The sequence below is a fragment of the Triticum aestivum genome, chromosome 7A (assembly GCF_018294505.1).
Source record: "Triticum aestivum cultivar Chinese Spring chromosome 7A, IWGSC CS RefSeq v2.1, whole genome shotgun sequence".
Classification (NCBI taxonomy): domain Eukaryota; kingdom Viridiplantae; phylum Streptophyta; class Magnoliopsida; order Poales; family Poaceae; genus Triticum; species Triticum aestivum.
This window is the reverse complement of record NC_057812.1, coordinates 705,517,925-705,540,658: the sequence shown is the minus strand read 5'-3', so window position 1 is coordinate 705,540,658 and position 22,734 is coordinate 705,517,925. Positions and strand designations below refer to the sequence as shown.

Below are 22,734 nucleotides of genomic sequence, written 5' to 3'. Positions count from 1 at the left end.
TTGCTGATTAAAAAGAAGTTTAAGGCTTTGAAAAAAAGTTTATGAATTTCAGAGAAGTCATATTTGAGAAAAGTTCACGAATTAGGAGAAGGAGAAAAAGGAAAACAGAAAAAAAAATCCATTCTATAAAAACCATCCAAAATACCAGGGAACATTCTAGAAAAAACCAGGGTTCCTGACTCCTAATTCAGCGGCGAGGGTTCCTGACTCCAGTTCAAAAAAAAAAAAAAAAAAAAACCAGGGTTCCCCGCACATCTCCGGCGGCCGCCTCCTCCACGGCTCCACCCACCGATCGACCATCGCCTCTTCCATCCACTCCGGCCTCAAATTCCCCTACCACCAATCACCCTCCCTCCTCCGCCTCACTCGCCGCCGGCAAGGGCAAGGACATGGCCTCGTCGCTGATGTCGATCCCCGACCACCTCAAGGCGGAGATCTTCGTCCGGCTGCCTGAACCAGAAGATCTCGCCCGCACAGCTGCCACCTGCGTCACATTCCGCAGAGTCGTAGCCGACGGATCCTTCCGCCGCCGCTTCCGCCTCCTCCATGCCCCGCCCCTCCTCGGCATCCTCGATCGCGACGGCTTTCATCCCGCCCTCCCGCCTCACCCCTCCGCGCCAGCCGCCCGCGCGCTCGCACACGCCGCCGACTTCTCCCTCTCCTTCCTCCCCTCCCACCGCCGCTGGACCCTGCAGGACGTTCGCGACGGCCGCGCCCTCCTCGCCGCCAACCCTGATCCCCAAGTGTTCACGGAGCTCGTGGTGTGCGACCCCTTGCACCAGCGGCACATCCTGCTTCCCCAAGTGCCTCATGACCTAGCTGCTTCGCTGGAGTTTCCAGTCCATATGGTACACCGGTGCCAGCTTTTAATAGCTTCCCCCGGAGCAGGCGACAATGAGGCAGCTGCAGCCATGGAAGAGGCGGCAAGGGCATTCATAGTGGTCATGATAGCACATTGCAAAACTGGTCCGGCTGCCTTTGTCTTCTCATCGAGCACCCGACAATGGCGAGCCGCTGCATCCAATGGTTGGGATGATTTGTTCCCCAACCAGGGAGAGTCAACCATGATCTCATCAATGCACAGAAAGTTGGTCGGGTGCCATTACGCTTATGGCTGCTTTTATTTGGAGTCCACAATGAATAACAAGTTGCTTGTGTTTGACACCCGGAGGATGGAGTTCTCCATCCTCGACGTCCCATGCGAAACATCGAACATGTTCGGTCTAGCCATTGTGGAGGCAGGAGAAGGCAGGCTCGGGATGTTGGATATCCATGATGAAACTTTAGGTGGCAAATGTGATCTCTGTTATTACATTAGAGGAAACAGAGGTGAGAATTCTGGCCAGTGGAAGATCGAGAAGACAATATCACTACCTTATGATTATCAGTACTATATCCAAGCTTCAACTAAGAGGTACTTGCTCCTAAGAAAGCTTGGACCCCTGCAGTCCATAAGCTCATCTCTGGAGGTGGAATATGTCTCAATGGACGTCAAGACATTGCAGCTTCAGAGGGTTTGTGGTGTATCTTTCGGGTATAGCTTGGCCAGCGCGCGCATATACACCAACTTCCCTCCATCCTTGTTGTCTGCACCGACAATATGAAGTGGTAAATTTACTATTGCATCCTAGTTATATCCTCCCCTTCATAGTTAGCACACAGCTTGCCTAATGCTTAATAGTTCATTATTGTGATTGATCATTCTGGTTTATACGCTTCAGTTGTGATTATTTAACTTGTGCTTGTGGGAAAACTAATCAATCACAATAATTTAATTGTGATTTGTTGTTTTATTTGTTCTAATCACTTTCCGGAGAAAATTGGAAAAGAGAAGATTTTTCACATAGCTTATGCATTCACTGTTATTTAGGCCTCATGAAATCACAAAAATGACAGAAGGAATATTGGTGTAGATCCAATTTTTATTTTATTGTTCCACTCAGCTCACGCAAATTCATTCCATTCAAGCACGACTCATCTTGTCTGCTTCTTTTATATATAACCATAAGGAGGCAAAAATGATTTTTTATATTTTGAGGCATCTTCACATATATAATATCTTCAATTGAATAACTATTGTGGTCACAAATAAGAGACTCACTACTCTGTATAGCAGGAATAGCTTGTGCTGCACAAGCTGTTTGATCTGAATCAGCCTCATAAGGGCGGGGGCACCCAGTTTTTCTTTTTGTTTCCATTTTAAGATAGTTTGAACTATTTCCCGTGCCTCTTTCCGAGTCTCCTAGTGAACGGCAAATATAAGCATGCAAAATTTGTCGGTTGTGGCAAGAACTCTTGATTTTTTTTCCTTTCAGAGGCATAAGTTTTAAATGTTTTTTTGAAATTGACCTAGGTTAAAAGTTTGTTAGACTACTATGTAGTATACAGAGCCCTTCAAGGCTGCAACACAAATCTACCTTTTTTGCATGATCTAAGTTTTACCGGACTCATTTACTTATGTTTACATGCCTCTGTCGGGCTATGTATTCCAGCTTTGCATTGCAAATTACACTGCTAAACACATAAAAGTGAAGTTTTGATGTTGCACATAAAAGTGCTCATGACTCATGTCTTCGTTGTGCTTCCTTTCAACTAATCACGTGGCTACTCCTTGCCTAATTAAGTACGTGAGACTGAAGTTTAATAGTTGTGATCATCATTTGTGAGACTATGGTGCCAACATATGGCTACAATTTAAGAAGATGTTTCTCTATGACAGTGTGAGCCTTGTCATCTATGTTTAGCATGTATACAGTGTTCACTAGGACCTGGTTAGCCGCCGGCCTTATCTCTGTTTTGTCTTGCATACGTAGGAGTATACATCAATGCATGGTTTTGACGTGACCCGTATTTAATTTGAGCATAAAGTTAACTAATGTGATTAGGCTTCAATCCAAATAATCTATGTTTTGCTCCCATCCACTCCACCATACGTTGGTGTCTACCTTTCAATCAACAAATTTTTAATTGTTTCACCAAGAGCTAAACCTACACAATTATCACTTGTATCTGAATCTGAATTGGTTGATTTTTTTTTCACTTACTTGAATGTCATTTCTATATATGTTTTAATCCTACTCTAATTTCTGGTGTCATTTTTCTATATCAATCCGTACTAACTGTAAACATTCCATCACACTCACTCTAGTTGGACTTCATATGGAGTTCCTATGGAAACCAAATTGCTATATTTATTTTTTCCTAACTTCACATATAAGATAGAAAATAAACTCCAGGCATGGATGTTGTGTTTTTCAATCTGTCATATAGCAGTGTGCAGTGCACGCCTTGGTCTGCCAGACCGAAAGAGAAATATATCTGAAGTTGGAGAACACTCATACAGTGAACTGTGGTGCAGTAGTTTAGCGAGTTAGTCCATCTTAATTGCTTGCATCTTCCATTAGCATGTATAGATGTCAAGGCATGCATGTATCGGCTTTCCGTTTTTGTTTCAAACATATATGCTGATATTAGGTGTTTGCATACATTAGGTACATTAATTTTTTGAATCTTGGCCACAAAAATATACTGCAACACATTAGATAACTTTTCTTTTGTGGAATAACGCCATGGATTTCTTATATCCTGTTTAATAATTAATACTCCATCTGTCCCTAAATAAGTGTGGTTTTAGTTCAAATTTGAACTTAAGCCATAACACTTATTTTAGGACAGAGGAAGTAGATCTTATAAATGGCAAGACTTCTGTGACAGAACTAGCAACCAATCCAACACTTGACAAACACTATTGCAGAATCTCATTGGACTTTTTATTTATTTTTGCTTTTGCTCATCTACAATGACGCCAAACCTAGATCGCAAATAACAGTTTGAGCGGCTGCTCTGAATAGCAAGAACAACATGTGCTCACAAGCTGTTTCATTGAATCAGCCTCATAAGATTAGTTGTAGACTTCACATCTATCATCTGTGGATTGTGACTAACCAAGACACCTCAGTGGTATCTTCCTTCCGTGACCTAAGTTAGATTTTTTTAATGAAACCGACCTAATATAGTAGTCTATTACTAGAAAAAGGGAATATATGAAAAATGAGAACCCCCCGGTATCACACCCCGGGGCGACACCTAGCCGTGGCGGCGGCGGGACAGCTACCAAAAGTGACGTGGGAGATTCTGGCAGCGTCCGAGTGTTGATGTCGCGGCTGGGGCGGCAGCGGCCTACTCGTCGACACACGAAGGATGGTGCGGCATCCTCATGCCATGGTGGTAGATCCCCTCTCCGGTGGGTGGTTGGTGGCCATGCAACGAGGGCTGTGGGGCCGGTGTGCAGTTGCTCGGCGGATCTGGAGGTGATTGGAAGTTGCTGCTTGGCGGTCTTCGGTCATTTGAGGTGCGGCAGCGGGCAGCATGTGGGCTCCTGGCGACCGGAGGGGGGGGGGGGGGGGGGGAGTCATGTTCGTGTCCTGCCGCCTCCGGCAGCGCATTGCTGCAGGGTTTTGGGCAGAGCTAGCCTGTGGCCGCTGGAGGGCGCGGGGATGTGCTCAGGTCGAGGTTGTTGTGGTGTTAATCGGCTCTGCGTGTAGTGCAGCTGCCGGTGGCGCGTGGATGCTGGGCGGCGGACTCAGGTTTGTGATTGTTGGTGTGGCGGTGCCACGGTAGGTGCTACGTGCGGAGGTGGGCGGTGGTGGCGGTTGTGGGAGTGCCGGAGCCTCGGGTGAAAGCCTCGCTCCGCCTTGGTTGGTGCCAATGGCAACGGCACACGTGGTTGTGGTGCCCCTCTTGTCGAGGCGTCGTCTTGGGTGCTCAGGCTCATCTCCTACCTCCTCCATTTTTGGTCCCTCCGGCTGAAGGTCGAGTTTCCGGTTACCGGTGCGGGCGACGATGGCATCCTCGTCACTTTCTCCTTGGAGGTGTCACCTTTGGAGGCCATGCCCTAGTCAGGTGTGCCTCTGCCATGTGATGCTGCCATGCGTAACGAACGGCGTGGTCGAGCCATCGACTTGTGTTGTGTGCGGCCTCGGGGCTGGTATGGAAGTTGGAGCGGCGGCTCTGGTTCTAGTCGTCATGGAAGGGTGTCGACACTGTTCATTTGGTTGACAGTATCGTTGGCTAGCCTGGTTTGTGGCCTTGGGGTCGGCGTGGATGTCGAAGCGGCGGCTCCGGAGATGGTTGTAGGATGTTGGCTTTGGTTGCTCGGGTGACGCAGCAGCGGCTCACCTGGTGCGTGGCCTCGCGGTCGGCGTGTGTTGTGCTTGCATTTGTAAGTCGGTGCAGCGGCTCCGAAGATGGTTATAGGGTGTTAGCTCCGGTTGCTCGGGTGACGGAGCAGGTGACTTACATGGCGTGTGGCCTGGGGTCCGGTGTGGATGCCGGAGCGGCGGCTTCAGATAGGGTTGTAGGGTGTCGGCTCCGATTGCTTGGATGACAGTGTCGGCGACTCGCCTGGTGAGTGGCCTCGCAGTCGGCATGTGTTTTGCTTGCATTTGTAAGTCGGAGCGGCGGCTCCGGAGATAGTTGTAGGGTGTTAGCTCTGTTTGCTCGAGTGTCAGAGTAGGCGACTTACATGACACGTGGCCTCGGGGCCGGCGTGGATGCCGGAGCGGCGGCTTCAAATAGGGTTGTAGGGTGTCGGCTTGGGTTGCTCAGGTGACGGAGTCGACGGCTCGCTTGTTGCGTGGCCTCGGGTCTGTATGTGCATTGCTGTTGTTTCAGTTTTGGCTAGTTTTCCTTATTAACTGGTTGATTCTCCTTCTTAAAAAAGTTTTAGCCAGTTTTCCTTATTAAGTGGTTGATTCTCCTTCTCAATGAAAAAGGCAGAGCTGTTCCTCGAATAAGAAAGGAAATATATGAAGCAATCAACAGGAAACTGCCAATTTAGCATGACATAATATTTCCAGGGCTCTCTTTTCTATTTGTTTTTTATACTTAAGATGCCTCTGTCTGGCTATGCGTACCGAGTTGCATTGCAAATTACAGTGCTAAACACACGAAAGCATGTCAGTCTTTCTGGTCACATATTTCGGATCCAGCTGAGATCAATCTTACCGATGGGATAATTGCTATTCTGTTTGTGCTTGTGATATTCATCTTTACAAATATAAGAGCTATAACTTGTTCCTTTTAGCTTGTATAAACTCTGAAATATGTGTACAGATTCAAACCAAAATTCTTCTAGGGTGCCTAACCTCCTGTCTTGTTTTTGTTCAGATTCGATGGAGGCATAATCAGATCAACATTCTTAATTCAAAGTGACTGAGATTTCAATAGCGGGGAGTCGGATCACCTTGCCTACAGGGATGACACAATGTGACAATCTAGATTGCTTCGCCTGGTGTTGGACTGTTGGTCATGTCTATGTTTGGGTTAATTTTACTGTAGCATCGTTGTGGTTGTTGTTCCCTGCCTGAGAGTGACATCGGAATTTACAGTACTTCAGTTTGCAGTGGTGTCTATGCTGTTCTTGTATCATGCTTAGGAAAGTGACATTGAAATGAATGGTCGTCTTGATATCAGAAAAAGGGACTAGTAAAGCTTGCTGATATACACATTGTTTGTTTTTGTATCTATATTATTTATTTTTCTATCTTTTTTGTCAGTGATATTTTTTCTATATATATCATTGATTTTTCTGTTTCAGCGGTAGCCTGACCATAAGATCAAGCAATTGATCATTTTCTTTTATCTTAGAACATATACACAAATGCTGCCTGGAATATTTGTGCTTGACAGTTGCCCCTCTGCTGATATATAAGAACATCCACATTCTTTTAGAAAAATATCTTTATAAATGCCTCAACGTCTTAGAAGTTAGGGTTGCAGTTCTCGAGGATCTCTCTTGGGTGCCATGTGTGGTCGGCACTGGCAATCGAGTAAGATTTGGAGATGGCAGATGGATCTGCGTCCCTAATATTGAACTCACCGGATTCTTTCTGGTAATGGTTAACAAACAATGGTATATATTCCGCTGCTTGTGCCTTCAGCTTTCTTCTATGGCTTGAAAGAAGCAGACCACGCTAGGTTGTGGTGGGAGTCTCATGAGCCTTTACAAGAGAAGTTCTTCAGATGTTGATGATGCGCAACAGCTGCTAGACAAGGGATCGCCCGACGAGTCATGGCATCAAAGGCCGATCATCTACCTACTTTGCGATGAGGTTCTGAAATCATTTGACCACCTCTTAATGCAATGTGCCAAATGCTAGGTCAGTCTTAGTTCATGTTCTGACCGGCCAGAACAAAGATGTATAACATTTATTTATTTTTTGAGAAGGTATAACAGATTAGTTTTTTATTTTAGAGACGGTATAACAGATTATTTTTTATCTAAGATAACAGATTAGTTTTTTTTTGAGGGAATGCCATTCGGCGCACTTCATTTCATCACATGACGGTCACATCATTAACAAAGTCTGGAAGTAAAATAGTAGGGGGATCATCGTCCCAGTACATTGCTACTTTTGATTCATACGTTAACTTAGCTAAATTGTGTGCCGCTTTGTTTGCATTCCGAGGACAATGACTAAAACAGACCAGACCAATTCTGAAAGCTTTCTGAAAAATATCCACTAAAATAGCAGTATACGGTGTCCATATTTCAACAACCCCAGTGCATGCTTGGATTACCTCAAGTGAATCAGATTCAACAATTACTTTGCTGCAACCAAGGCATTCAACAAGATCAAGTCCCTTCTGAACTGCTGTTGCCTCCGTTGTTGCCGCGCTCAACAAGTTGTTTAACACACAGGAGGAACCAGCCACAGCTCACCCCTGATGATCGCGCAGTATTGCCGAGGCTGCACCTAACCCATCAGGGTAATAGGAAGCATCAACGTTTAACTTGTAAAAAGACACTGAAGGTCTAGTCCACTTTGCATCAACAGCTACTGGACGTTGTGATGCTTTTGCATAGTTTGAGGTTAGCGCCTGTATTGCAAATGCTGTATTCATGGCCGGGGCAACTTTTACTCCTTTTACAGCCTCTCTCCTCTGCCACCAAATGAACCACGCACCTATAGCAATAATTTCCTTCAAACCAATTTGACCAAACGCCAAATACCGATTACTTGGATCGGTCAAAATTTGTGCAAGATTTTCAGAGCCTGACTTATCAAGCTGCATCGTTGAAGTTATCATTTCAAATAAACCGAGTGATTTCCACACTTCCTTTGCACGTTTGCAAGTGAACATTAGATGTTGAATATCTTCCGCACCCCACCGACAGATAGGACATTGACATGTGGTTTTTTTTTCTTCGAACCGGGCTATACCCCTTTCCATTGCAAATGAACAGAAATACAGAGTTCAGAAACATGTCAGGAGGAGGGAAAGAGGTAAAGCGAGTCCGGGCACTGCCAGGAAACCCACTACATTCGCCCGCCATCGAAACGAATGTCATGGGGCGAAAACCTAGACAGCACCGAATATCCACAGCAAACACCCATAAGTTTTTAACTACAGACAGAGACATGAGACATCCACAAAAGAACCAAAACGCCACCACATGATCATAAGGTCGCCCAGCTCCAGCCAACGAGGTTTTGCAGCCCTTCAATCTCCTCCGATCGGTACCCTCGCCGCGTTGCACATCTCCATCATACGCATCGTGCTCGACCTGATCATCTCAGCACCGCTTCGCAGCTCCTTGGCGCCCTCCTCCTCCTGCAGCACTGTCCAGTACAGTAGGAAAGAACACATAGAGAAAACAATCTCAAAAGGCGTTTTCATAAGCTTCTTTTCGAACGTAGCTCGGTTTCGAGCTAGCCAAATGGCCCAGCAAGCAGCAGCCAAGCCCACCGTATAGTACTTTTGTCCATCAGGGAGAAAAGTGTGGCACCAAGCAAAATATTGCCAGTAGCTATTCGGGCACATCTCAGTACACAGAACTATCCCAACGCATCTCCAGATCACTTTAGCAACAGGGCAAGTAAAAAACAGATGTTGGGAGGTTTCCAACTCATTACAGAAAGAACATGTGGGATTCCCAGTCCATTTCCTCGTTCTCATAACTTGTCTAGTGAGCACTGCGTCCTGGGACAGTTGCCACATGAAGATTTTGATTTTGAGAGGGATCTTGGCTCTCCAAATCCATCTATAATGGCAACCACTAAGAGGGTTTTCAAGCCATTTATACATAGATTTAGTGGAAAATTTGCCATTGCTATTAAGCCCCCAGTAGACCCGGTCCCCACCCTGACTTAGCTGGATATTATTGATCGTTTTGTTTATTTCCTCCCATTGACGGGATAATTCAGGAGTGAGTCTCCTTCTAAAGAAAGAATGGACGTCCACAGACTTGAAATTAGCAATAGTGCAATCCTGATTATTGCAGATCTCAAACAACGAAGGGTAGAGGGTCTGAAAAGGACTCAACCCGTTTATGGAATCTTTCCAGACTCTAACAAGGTCACCAGATTCCAAATGGATCTTTCTACCTACCAAATAGATATCTTTGACTTTAAGCAGGGCTTTCCAACAGGGGGAATCAGAAAAATCTGGGCTTAACCGACGCCATAGATTTATTAGTCAGGTAGCGCGCCCGAACAATATCTTGCCACATACCCGTTTGGGTCTCTAGTTTCCACCACCATTTGACCATCAAACTAACATTCTGCTTGCGTAAATCCTTCACGCCCAGGCCACCCTTATCTCTGGATCTGCAGATCCTATCCCATCTAACCAGATGGTACCTCCTCTTCTTATTGCAGCCTTGCCAGAAAAACTTCCTTCTGTGTTTGTCTAAGCGCTCGATGAAAGTTTTATTCATGAGCCACATAGACATATGATATAAGGATAGTTGGGTGACTACCGAGTCTAGTAAGGTCAGCCTCCCCCCCATCGAAGCTGCATTGCCTATCCAAGCTTCAAATTTTTTCAGATATTTAGTAACAATGAATTCCCAATCTGAATTTCTAAGGTTGGTATATTTGACAGGCATCCCTAGATATTTAATGGGAAAGCTGCCCACACTAGTAGAAAAAGGGTCAAACGTGAAGCACATTAGTGCCGGTTTGTATTTGAGCCGGTACTAATGGTACCATTAGTGCCGGTTCGAACGGATTTGCACTAATGCCGGTTCGTGTTGAACCTTTAGTACCGGTTCGTGGCACGAACCGGCACTAAAGGGGTGGTGGCAGGCTGGCGTCAGGCCGGGGCCCCACGATCACCTTTAGTACCGGTTCGTGGCACGAACCGGTACTAAAGGTCTAACCTTTAGTACCGGTTTGTGCCACGAACCGGTACTAAAGGGGTCTAACCTATAGTACCGGTTCGTGCCACGAACCGGTACTAAAGGTCCCATTTTCAAACTCTCCCCCCCCCCCCCCCGTGGATCGCCTTTTCAGTTTTAAAAAAAATAAAATAAAATAATGGAAATGTCAAAAAAATAAAAGAAAATAAGTTTCTCATGTGATATGTGGTCTAGTTGTTGGGAAAATTTGCAAATGTGAATTTTGAATTTATTTGCAAAATCTCTCTGAAATTTGTAAAAATGGGCATAACTTTTGCATACTAACTCGGATGAAAAAGTTTTTTATATGAAAAATCATCTACTCCATAATTGAGGCGCTGTACGTCCAATCCCCCTTTATGAAAGTGTTCAAACAGGAGCATAATATCACCCTTCACGATATCCCAACACACCTGATAGAATTCCACAGGAACATTGTCCGGCCCGGGCGCTCTATTGTGTGCCATAGCAAACAGAGCTTCCTTAACTTCAGTCTCCGTAAAGGCCCGACACAAATCAGCATTATTCTCCTCATTAAGTTTTTCATTAGTGGTCCAAGTGTCAGGATCCATATGGAACTCATTGCCGGGTGCAGGTCCGAAAAGGTTTTTGTAGTACTCTGTTGCATGAGCAATCAGATTACTAGTCCCTTCTATTTCCACATCCCCAGCTTTCAGGGAATGGATCGTGTTTTTCCTTTTACGCCCGTTCGCAATCTTATGATAGTAGTCAGTATTGAGATCCCCTTTCAGCAGCCATCTTTCATGAGATTGCTGCAACCAAAAGATCTCTTCGTTCACCAAAAGCTCATGCAGTTCCATACTAATATCCACTTTGGTGCTGTACATTTCAGGGGACAGGGGGCCATTTTCTTCCAATTCTTCCAACAAGGCTAACTCCAACCTGAGCTCTTCTTTCCTTCTCTTGTCATGACCATACTTATTGGACCCCCACCCTTTAAAGTAATTCTTAAACCTCTTAAGTTTGATATTTAGGATATCAATAGGGTCCGAGGAGTGCACTTTCCTCGACCAGATCCTACTCACAGTAGGAAGGAAATCTTTATCTTTAATCCAAGATAGGTTGAAACGAAATTCACGAGGCTTAGGAGCTTCACGCCCCTCTTCTCCATTAGAGAGAAGTAAAGGATTATGGTCTGAGATTTCCCGAACCAACTTCCTAACAGATGCCATAGGAAACAGATCCTCCCAACCTTCAGACATCAAAATACGGTCCAGTTTTTCCAGGGTAGGGTGGGCTTGGTTATTAGACCAAGTATATTTCCCCCCACTGATATAAATCTCTCTCAGGGCCAAGGCATTGATAATGGAATTGAAGATGTCAGTAGCTCTATTATTCTACATCTTTTTATTTTTCTCATCACCATGGCGCAAGACATTGAAATCACCCCCTACAATATAAGGCACAGTCATGCTACTACAACTAGCAGCCAGCTCTATTAAAAATTCCTCTTTAAACTCCTCATGGGCTGCCCCATAGACCACCAGCAGGCCCCAATCAGCTTTTTTCTTCTTAACGTGCAGGTTTAACTGCAAAACATATTTCCTTTTTGTACAGGAAATGATTTCCATAGTATCTTGCCTCACTCCTCCTAAGATGCCACCAGACTTCCCCACAGATGGAAACCATTCCCAATGGAATAGACCAAAAGGGTCAATTCTCCTAATGCATTTAGGAGTAAAAATTTTCTTCATAGTTTCTTGCAAACCAATAAAATCCAGAGAATGGTCACTAATCATGTCTGAGAGGCAGGTGGCCATTCCTTTCTTGCCTACCCCTCTACAGTTCCAAACGAGCCCTCTCATTTGGAACGTTTTTTGTGGAAATAAGATCTAGTAGTCCTACCAGGAGGCAATGCAGTACTACAACACACATCTTCAGAGGATACTGCCTTATTCTGGCTCCTAGTCACAGGTCTAGAGAGCTTAACGGCAGATTTCTTTTTATGTCTTCTATCCTTCAGTTTACCAGAAGCTTTTTGTTCAAAAACAGTTTTGTCTTGGTCAAGCCAAGTCAAGTTAACAGGAACAGATTTTCCTAGTCCATTGGTGGCTAAAATATCATCCTCAATATCAGTATTACTGTCCCCAATGTTCTTTTTACTATCTAGATTTTCTTTCATCCTATCCAGCTCTCTAAGAACATTCACACAGGTAAAATCATTATCAGGTATTTTGACCCCCATACAAGTGCCTCTATACATTAATTTTTTATCAGAAAGAGCATCGAAAGAATTATTGCAAGGTATACTGATGTTACCTTCCAGGTTCTTCTTTTGAACCAGGTTAATGGCTTTAGCTTCAATATGCTCCTGTCCCCCCTGCGTGTTACGCTTGCTGAATCTTAGTGCCACTTCAGGCGCAAGGGGAGGTGTGAGAATGATCTCATCGCTGTGATCAGAAAGAGGAAGCTGTACCATATAGTCACTTGAGGTCTTCAGATCTGGGTATACATCACCATCAACCTCCACAACCTGAGGAGAGTTAGCCCCAGTAACATCAAAAGACAGTGAACGACGAGTTGTGGGTATATCATTTACCTGCACATCTTTAGGCTCAATTTCATGTTCCAGCGGGGCCATATGTATAATCCAACGTGAGGTATCCAGAGTTGTTCCTCCTCTAGCCATCTCATGTTCTTTTGCCAGTGTTTCAATAAGCAAAGATGTATCGTTTTCACTATCAGATGAATCTGAGGGGTCATGGTCTTGTGGTGACAGACGACAGGTCTTGCCCCCACGAGCACCAGCACCATCTCTGCTACTCTCAGGGAAATCAGCTTGCTTTTCCTCTTTTTCCTGATCAGCTCGTTTACGTTTAGGAGTCTGATCAGGTTTAGCAGGTGCATCTTTCACTTCCACACCCTTAGGGTCTTTGATCACAGGATTCCTGACAAGAACTTCTTCCACCTCATAGGTAAACTTATAGAAACGCCCCCCAGGACACCTTCTGCCGTAGCAGGCAGCTGATCAACAGAGCGACATCCAATTTTGGCTCTAACAGACGAGGAACGGTTTATAGTAGACATATCTACCTCAAGAGTAATGCCCACTAATCCACCCACATAGGCCACAGTCCTATCACATCTCTTGTTCGGAGGGATCTTCCCAATTCGAACCCAAGCAATTTCCAACAGGCCCTCAGATTCAATATCTTCAGACCAAGGAGAAAACTTAACTGAAACTCCACACTGCTTCAGTCTCACATTTTCCACAAACAAAGCACGATCCACTTCCCTAGGATTAGGCATCCTCATCACAAATTTTTGAGGTGCAAAAAACCTAGCAGAACATCTCCAACCCTCTCCCACATAGATGCTTAATTCATGTTCTATATCTTTGGTCGGAGCAGCCCCCTCAGTGATAGTAACAATCACGTTAAAGATCCTCTCCCTAGCTTGCCTATCAATGCTAAAATCAGGAATATAGAAGAATCCCTGCCCCTTGCTTTGGAACGCACACATCATAGGAAAACACTCCCACGGCAGGAACTCAGCACAAACCACATGCAAATGACCTTTCTTCTTACATCTATCACACACAGCTTGCGGGCATCTAGCAGTAACATGACCAGTCAGATTACAGATCTGACATGGTTCGGGGCGAGGAGCAATATTACCAGGGTATGCGGGAGGATCTTGCACACGAGGAGGAGTGGTGTTCTTCCCATGGTTGCGGACCGTGCTCGTGTCCCCCTCGTCCGCTCCCCACCGCTCCCGGTGAAGAAGCTCAGCCTGGTTGCCTCCGGCCGCCTTGTCCCACTTCTCCAATCCCGCATCTCCAGATCCTGAAGCTCTCTGTGTCGACGAGTCCCCCGTCTCCGTCTTGCGCTTCCAGACGTGGTGGTCAAGGTCACGACCGCGTCCCCGGCCACGATCGAAGCGCCCAGCCCCACGACCATGTCGCCCCGCACCAAATCCCTCTTCCCTCATGGTGATTTTGCTCTTGTCAATTGGATCGAGCGATGGAATCTGTGTGGGGGATGCCACAACTTGGGCAAAAGAACGACTATCTCCACGAATTTTTCCTTCCCACCAGCCAAAGGATTGAGGAACCCTAGATCTAGCCCCCAGCGGCGCGTCCCAGAAGTGAGACAAGCACTCGCTCAGATTGAAAGTGAGGGGCGGGGGCTCAGGGTTTGGTTTTATACCCGCGGCGCACAAGGAAACCCTAGGGTTGGGTCTTTCATGGCGGTCCGATCTCGTCTGCCCCATGTGTCGATCATCAGGGCCATGGTGGACCGGTCCACGCCCCAGCAGCCCTGGCCCTCCTGCCAGGGGCGGAGGAAGCGTACCCGCGCCGCGCGCCACAGGCCTCCCCGCTCGAGTCACGTCCGCCGCGCGAATGACGCCGGCGACCGGCGCCGGAATTCGATCTCGAACCCTAGCGAAGTGGCAGGGGAACGAGATGATATCTCCGATGTCTACGGACTCACCTTCCCGGAGAAATCGGGCGTCGACTGTGCATCCACGTTCGTCTAGAAGCACGACGCGCAGCGCCTCCAGACGGAACCAAAGTACTCCATCGGACATCGATATCCGCCGCGCCATCATGATGTCCGTCGCATACCAGACCCGCCACCTCGCGTCCATCAGCACATCCTCCCCGGGGGCGGGGACGGCGGGCGCCGCGCCGCCCCGCTCGTGCGGCATCGAACCCTTTGGGGTGAGTTCAGTCTAGAAATAATCCAGATGTGCCGACATGTGGTTTTTATGTGGCGATTTGCAAGAACGGACAGCCACTTGTCGCTACATTTTTCTTGGTGAGCGAAAAAAATCATTGCTACAGTAGAATACGCTACCGAGGCTGTAGTTAACATTTTTTTCCCTCCTAGGATGACAAATGGACTCGTCCCAATGTGGCCCATGACCCAGCAAGCCCACTTTGGCAGCACGTAAAATCGCTCACACTCCCCATCTTCTCTCCCCGAGGGTTCCTGGCGGCTGGGTGCTCTTCCGCCGGCGTCCAACTCCGGTCCACCCCCGATGGCCACCGATAAGAAAGGGAAATTGCTGCTGACGGAGATCCCAACACTAGTAGAAAAATGGTCATTTGTCCCGGTTTCCGAACCGGGACTAAAGGGTCGTTATTAAAGCTCTAGGCCTTTAGTACCGGTTCTTACACGAATCGGGACAGATGGGCCTCCACATGGCCGGTGCGGCGAGCCCAGATAGGAGGCCTTTTGGTCCCGGTTGGTGGCACCAACTGGGACCAATAGGCATCCACGCGTCAGCTGTTCAGGGGCTAGCGTTTTTTTTTCTGAAGGGCACTACTAAGAAAAGGGCTATAGATGAAATTGACACTAATGACGCACCAGACATGTGATGCACCACTACTATATACTAATGGCGCATCATGTGTTGGTGCGCCATTAGTGTGGAAGACACTAATGGCGCACCAGACACATAGTGCGCCACTAGTAACAATTTTTTTTTCATTTTTCCAAACATACTAATGGCGCATCCAGGCACAGTGCACCATTACTAGTTTTAACTAGTAATGGCGCACCAACCACGAAGTGCGCCACTACTGTATTTTTTTTTGCAAAACTACTAATGGCGCACCGTGGCATAGTGCGCCATTACTAGTTTTTTGCAAAACTACTAATGGCGCATCACCAGCAGGTGCACCATTAGTATGTAGGGTTACTAATGGCGCATGAGTGGATGGTGCGCCATTAGTAACCTGGGACCAGCTAGATATTTTGGACAGCCACACCTACACACTCACTTCCCACTTCATTCCCTCCACCTCCTTCTCCAAGCTTGTGTCGGCTGCCTCCTCCTCCTCACCTCATTTGCACCATAGATTCATCAAAATTAAGTGGTTAAATTACCTTTTTTCATAGGTAAGTAAGGGGAAAGCTATCTTTATGTTGTAGATCTACTTTTTTTCTCCCTAGCTCGCTCCAACAACGTGCACATGCACCTTTTGTGGCCTAGCTAGATCTATGTATGTTTGTGGTGTTGCATATGTTTGTGGTGTTGCATATATGTTTGTGTTTGCAGGTACCGATATTTGAAATGCGATAGTTGCCAATATTTTGCCGGAATGTTGATTCATTTCCGTTTCGGCGAGAATTTTGGCACTATGCATTCTTTTTGGTCCTATTTTTAGGGAAAGTCATGCCAAATTTTTTCTTGGTTCTAAAATATCGTTTTGCTCTACCCCGCAGGCGACCATGGTCCGCATGATGACCGAAGGCATTGTGAATAGGTTTTTGAGCTCCACGAAGGCCGAGATGCTTCAAAAGAACGAGACAGAGATAAGATGTCCGTGTCGAAGATGCAAGCTGAAGAGCCTTATTGCGGACTCGGATTCCGGGAAGGTGCGGGACCACCTGCTCTTGCGCGGTTTCATGGATGGCTATCGGTGGCAAGGTGATGAAGATACTATGAAGTCGTCCATGGGGTCGGGCAAGAAATGAGGAAGGGCAGCAAGACAACCACCGCGGCTCGGGCGGGCGAGAAGACGAAGAATCTTCAGGACATGATCACGACGGTGATGTTGTACACAGTCATCATGTAGAAGATGCCGGACATGATGATGAGGAAGATCAAGATGAAGGGCATGATCATGAAGATGAAGATGCCGGAGCAGACGATGATGGAGGCTAGGTGCGGGACCCTCATATTCAAGAGCTGCTTCTCAAGCACACGGATAACGCAAGAGCTACCGCCCGAGAGAAAGCCAAGCTGGATCAACTGGAGATAGACGCGGTTACTCCATTGTATGAAGGATGCAGGCCCGAGGATACCCGCCTGAAAGTAACGCTCATGGCTCTGGAGATGAAGGTAAAACACAAAATGACCGACGCATGCTTCGACGAGAACATGTCATTCTGGCACGAACGTCTTCCCAAGGGGAACAAGTGCCCGACCAGTTTCGAGGAGGCGACGAAAATCATGTGTCCTCTGGATTTACCGCACGTGAAATACCATGTGTGCACGAACAATTGCATCATTTATCGGGACGAGCACACAGAGTCTACCATATGTCCAGTGTGCGGCGTCACTCGATACAAGAAGAGGAAGAAAGCTCCTCAAAAAGTGGTGTGGTACTTTCCGATCAATCCTCGTCTGCAGCGGTATTTCGCGGACCCTAAGGTAGCAAAGCTCCTGCGTTGGCACGCGGATAGGGAGGAGAAGAAGCGGGAAGATGACGGAAATGATCCGGAGATAAATAAAAAAGACAAGATGCTGAGTCACCCTAAGGATGCGAGCCAATGGCAAGCGTTGAACTTCGAAGACCCAGAATTTGGGAACGATCCAAGGAACATCATGCTGGGCGCGAGCACCGATGGAGTCAATCCGTTTGGCAGCCAGAGAAGCACACATAGCACCTAGCCTGTGTTTGTGTGGATGTACAACCTCCCCCCTGGTTGTGCATGAAGAGGAAGTACATTCACATGAGTATGCCAATTGAAGGGCCGAAACAACCAGGGAACGACATCAATCTGTATCTGGGGCTGCTGAAAGAGGAGCTAGGCACGCTGTGGAAAACGCCAGCCAATACGTGGGACGCCGCAGAGAAAGAATTCCCTATGAGAGTTGCACTGCTCACGACGGTGCACGACTATCTCGGTTACGGATATCTCGCGGGGCAGGTGGTCCACGGATTTTCTGGATGCGTCAGGTGCATGGATGACACAATGTATCGCCAGCTAGATAGAGATCCCGGGTCTTCGAAAATCGTGTTCATGGGACATCGAAGGTGGCTTCGCGACGATGACCCGTGGAGAAAACGCAAAGATTTGTTCGATGGTGAAACCGAACCCCGAAGACGCCCGCGTACGAGGAGCGGCGAGGAAATAGACGAGCTATTGAAAAATTGGAAAGATTGCCCTCTGCCGGGAAAGAAGTAAAAGGCGCCAAAGCCGGGAGAGAAGCGAAAGACGCCAGAGCCGCTGCTGAAGGTATGGAAAACGAGGTATGTTTTCTGGGACTTGCCGTACTGGAAGATCCACCGTGTGCCTCACAGCCTTGATGTCATGCATATCACGAAGAACGTGTGCGAGAGTCGGCTTGGTACCCTGCTCAACATGCCAGAGAGGACCAAAGATGGGCCAAAAGCAAGGGCAAACTTGAAATCAATGGGCATCAGGCAGGAGCTTCACGCTAATGATGATGATGATGATGATGATGATGATGATGAGGCGAAGCAGGACACAGAAAGTCATCGCAAAGGCAAAAAGGCCAAGAAGATCGGAAATGACTACCCCACGTGCTTCACTCTAAGTCAGGAGGAGATCGAGCCATTTTTCACCTGCCTCGTAGGAGTAAAAATTCCTTACGGTTACGCGGGGAAGATAAGCAGATACCTAGACCCAGCGAAGCAGAAGTTCAGCGGGATGAAGTCTCACGACTGTCACGTGCTGATGACGCAGATACTTCCAGTTGCAATCCGTGGGATCATGGACGCGCATGTCCGTGAAACGCTATTGGCCTATGCAACTTTTTCGACGTCATCTCTCGGAAGTCGGTTGGCGTGAGGCAACTTAGAAGGCTACAGGAAGAGATCGTGGTGATACTATGCGAGCTTGAGATGTACTTCCCGCCCGCATTCTTCAATGTTATCACTAGTAGAAAAAGGGTCAAACGTGAAGCACATTAGTGCCGGTTTGTATTTGAGCCGGTACTAATGGTACCATTAGTGCCGGTTCGAACGGATTTGCATTAATGCCGGTTCGTGTTGAACCTTTAGTACCGGTTCGTGGCACGAACCGGCACTAAAGGGGTGGTGGCAGGCTGGCGTCAGGCCGGGGCCCCACGATCACCTTTAGTACCGGTTCGTGGCACAAACTGGTACTAAAGGTCTAACCTTTAGTACCGGTTCGTGCCACGAACCGGTACTAAAGGGGTCTAACCTATAGTACCGGTTCGTGCCACGAACCGGTACTAAAGGTCCCATTTTCAAACTCTACCCCCCGGGTGGATCGCCTTTTCAGTTTTAAAAAAAATAAAAGAAAATAATGGAAATGTCAAAAAAATAAAAGAAAATAAGTTTCTCATGTGATATGTGGTCTAGTTGTTGGGAAAATTTGCAAATGTGAATTTTGACTTTATTTGCAAAATCTCTCTGAAATTTGTAAAAATGGGCATAACTTTTGCATACTAACTCGGATGAAAAAGTTTTTTATATGAAAAATCATCTACTCGAAAAGTTACATACGAATTTAACATGGCTACCCCGTTAAACATTTGCAAAATCCTCAAAAACCTAATAGAAAAAAAGTTACGGGGCTTTTAAGATCTAGAGTGGAAAAAATTGAAAAATATTCAAACAGTGGGCAAACTGTGGTCAAACAATGGTCAAACTAATTATTCTAGAATATTAGTGTTACTAAATAATTATTTTATTTATTTCAATTTTGGTCAAATCTGGTCAAACTGTGGTCAAACAATGGTCAAACTAATTATTCAAGAAATATTAGTGTTACTAAATAATTATTGTTTTTAAAACAATAGTTTCAAACTCAAACAGTGAAATGTGTCACTTCATGCTCAAGCAAAATTCCTGAAGGTTAATAGGATTGACATCTTACTATTGTTAGGAAAACAACAAGTGCAGACTCGGAAACGAAGGAGAATAGAACCTGAAAGTTAAGCGTGCTCGGGCTGGAGTAGTGAGAGGGATGGGTGATCGGTCGGGAAGTTAGATGATTTGGAATGAGTGATCCACACTTGAGCAGTTAAGAGAGGTGATTAGAGACTAAATCATCAAATAATTCAGAAAAAATAAAAATAAAAAAAACAATTTTTTTTTCCAAAATTTTCAAAAAGAAATTCAAAAAAAACCTTTAGTACCGGTTGGTAACACCAACCGGTACTAAAGGTCCCCCGTACCAGGGCGCGAGCTCATGCCACGTGGTGGCACTTTAGCGCCGGTTCGTGCCGAACCGGTACTAAAGGGGGGGGGCATTTAGTGCCGAAACCTTAGTGCCGGTTCCATAACCAGCACTAAAGGCCCTTACAAACCGGTACTAATGGTCCGTTTTCTACTAGTGTATGGTGCATCTGCTGGTCCATATCATGGAGGATATCATCCAACTCGGGCCGACGTTCCTGCACAGCATGATGCCATTCGAAAGGATGAATGGTGTCATCAAAGGATACGTTCGCAACATGTCACGTCCAGAGGGAAGCATAGCCAGGGGCTTTCTGACCGAAGAGTGCATCTCCTACTGCACGAATTATCTAGGCATCAAGAACCCCGTTGGTCTGCCCGTCAACAGGCACCTCGGCAGGCTCGCTGGATGGGATCACCGTGAGGGTCGCCGCGAAATGCATGTCGACTTCGAGGGTCGACTCGCCGACTTTGAAAGAGCAAAGCTAGTCGCGCTACAACACATAGACGTGGTCGATCCTTGGGTGGTAGAGCACAAAACCTTTATTGAGAAGACGTACAATGACCGAGGCCAACAGAGGACGGACGGAGATATAATCAAAGAGCACAACTCATGTTTCACGTGTTGGTTCAAGCAGAAGCTTCTGTCGTACCCTTTACATGAGGATTCTTCTGCGGAAGAACAACTCATATTCGCCTTTTCACAGGGCGCCGAGTGTTGGGAAACGTAGTAATTTCAAAAAATTTCCTACGCACATGCAAGATCATGGTGATGCATAGCAACGAGAGGGAGAGTGTGATCTACGTACCATTGTAGATCAACAACGGAAGCGTTAGCACAACGTGGTTGATGTAGTCGTACGTCTTCACGGCCCGACCGATCAAGCACCGAAACTACCGCACCTCCGAGTTCTAGCACACGTTCAGCTTGATGACGATCCCCGGACTCCGATCCAGCAAAGTGTCGGGGAAGAGTTCCGTCAGCACGATGGCGTGGTGATGATCTTGATGTACTACCGTCGCAAGGCTTCGCCTAAGCACCGCTACAATATTATCGAGGACTATGGTGGAAGGGGGCACCGCACACGGCTAAGAATATGATCACGTGGATCAACTTGTGTGTCTAGGGTGCCCCCTGCCCCCGTATATAAAGGAGTGGAGGAGGGGAGGGCCGGCCCTCTCTATGGCGCGCCCTAGGGGAGTCCTACTCCCACCGGGAGTAGGATTCCCCTTTTCCTAGTCCAACTAGGAGTCCTTCCATGTAGTAGGAGTAGGAGACAAGGAAGGGGAAGAGGGAAGAGAAGGACGGAGGGGGCGCAGCCCCTCCCCCTAGTCCAATTCGGACTAGGCCTTGGGGGGGGGGGGGGGGGGGCGGCCTGCCTCTCCCTCTCCCCTAAAGCCCAATAAGGCCCATATACTTCTTCCCCCGTATTCCCGTAACTCCCCGGTACTCCGAAAAATATCCGAACCACTCAGAACCTTTCCGATGTCCGAATATAGTCGTCCAATATATAGATCTTTACGTCTCGACCATTTCGAGACTCCTCGTCATGTCCCCGATCTCATACGGGACTCCGAACTCCTTCGGTACATCAAAACTCATAAACTCATAATATAACTGTCATCGAAACCTTAAGCGTGCGGACCCTACGGGTTCGAGAGCAATGTAGACATGACCGAGACATGTCTCCGGTCAATAACCAAGAGAGGAACCTGGATGCTCATATTGGCTCCTACATATTCTACGAAGATCTTTATCGGTCAGACCGCATAACAACATACGTTGTTCCCTTTGTCATCGGTATGTTACTTGCCCGAGATTCGATCGTCGGTATCTCAATACCTAGTTCAATCTCGTTACCGGCAAGTCTCTTTACTCGTTCTGTAATACATCATCTCGCAACTAACTCATTAGTTGCAATGCTTGCAAGGCTTATGTGATGTGCATTACTGAGAGGGCCCAGAGATACCTCTCCGACAATCGGAGTGACAAATCCTAATCTCGAAATACCCCAACCCAACATGTACCTTTGGAGACACCTGTAGAGCTCCTTTATAATCACCCAGTTACGTTGTGACATTTGGTAGCACACAAAGTGTTCCTCCGGTAAACGGGAGTTGCATAATCTCATAGTCGTAGGAACATGTATAAGTCATGAAGAAAGCAATAGCAACATACTAAACGATCGAGTGCTAAGCTAACGGAATGGGTCAAGTCAATCACATCATTCTCCTAATGATGTGATCCCGTTAATCAAATAACAACTCTTTGTCTATGGTTAGGAAACATAACCATCTTTGATTAACGAGCTAGTCAAGTAGAGGCATACTAGTGACACTTTGTTTGTCTATGTATTCACACATGTATTATGTTTCCAGTTAATACAATTCTAGCATGAATAATAAACATTTATCATGAAACAAGAAAATAAATAATAACTTTATTATTGCCTCTAGGGCATATTTCCTTCAGTCTCCCACTTGCACTAGAGTCAATAATCTAGTTCACATTGCCATGTGATTTAACACCAATAGTTCACATCATTATGTGACCAACACTCAAAGGGTTTACTAGAGTCAATAGTCTAGTTCATATCGCTATGTGATTAACACCCAAAGAGTACTAAGGTGTGATTATGTTTTGCCTTTGAGAGAAGTTTAGTCAACGGGTCTGCCATATTCAGAT

General features: G+C 46.5%; 1 protein-coding gene across 1 annotated transcript; it reads left to right on the top strand.

Moving 5' to 3' along the window:
• Window positions 1–237: 237 nt before the first annotated feature.
• On the top strand, window positions 238–6,544 carry LOC123146840 (uncharacterized). The gene is made up of 2 exons (XM_044566115.1): window positions 238–1,608; window positions 6,169–6,544. Exon 1 carries the CDS (start codon window positions 390–392, stop codon window positions 1,602–1,604), a length of 1,215 nt encoding a protein of 404 aa, XP_044422050.1. The 5' UTR covers window positions 238–389; the 3' UTR covers window positions 1,605–1,608; window positions 6,169–6,544.
• Window positions 6,545–22,734: the final 16,190 nt, after the last annotated feature.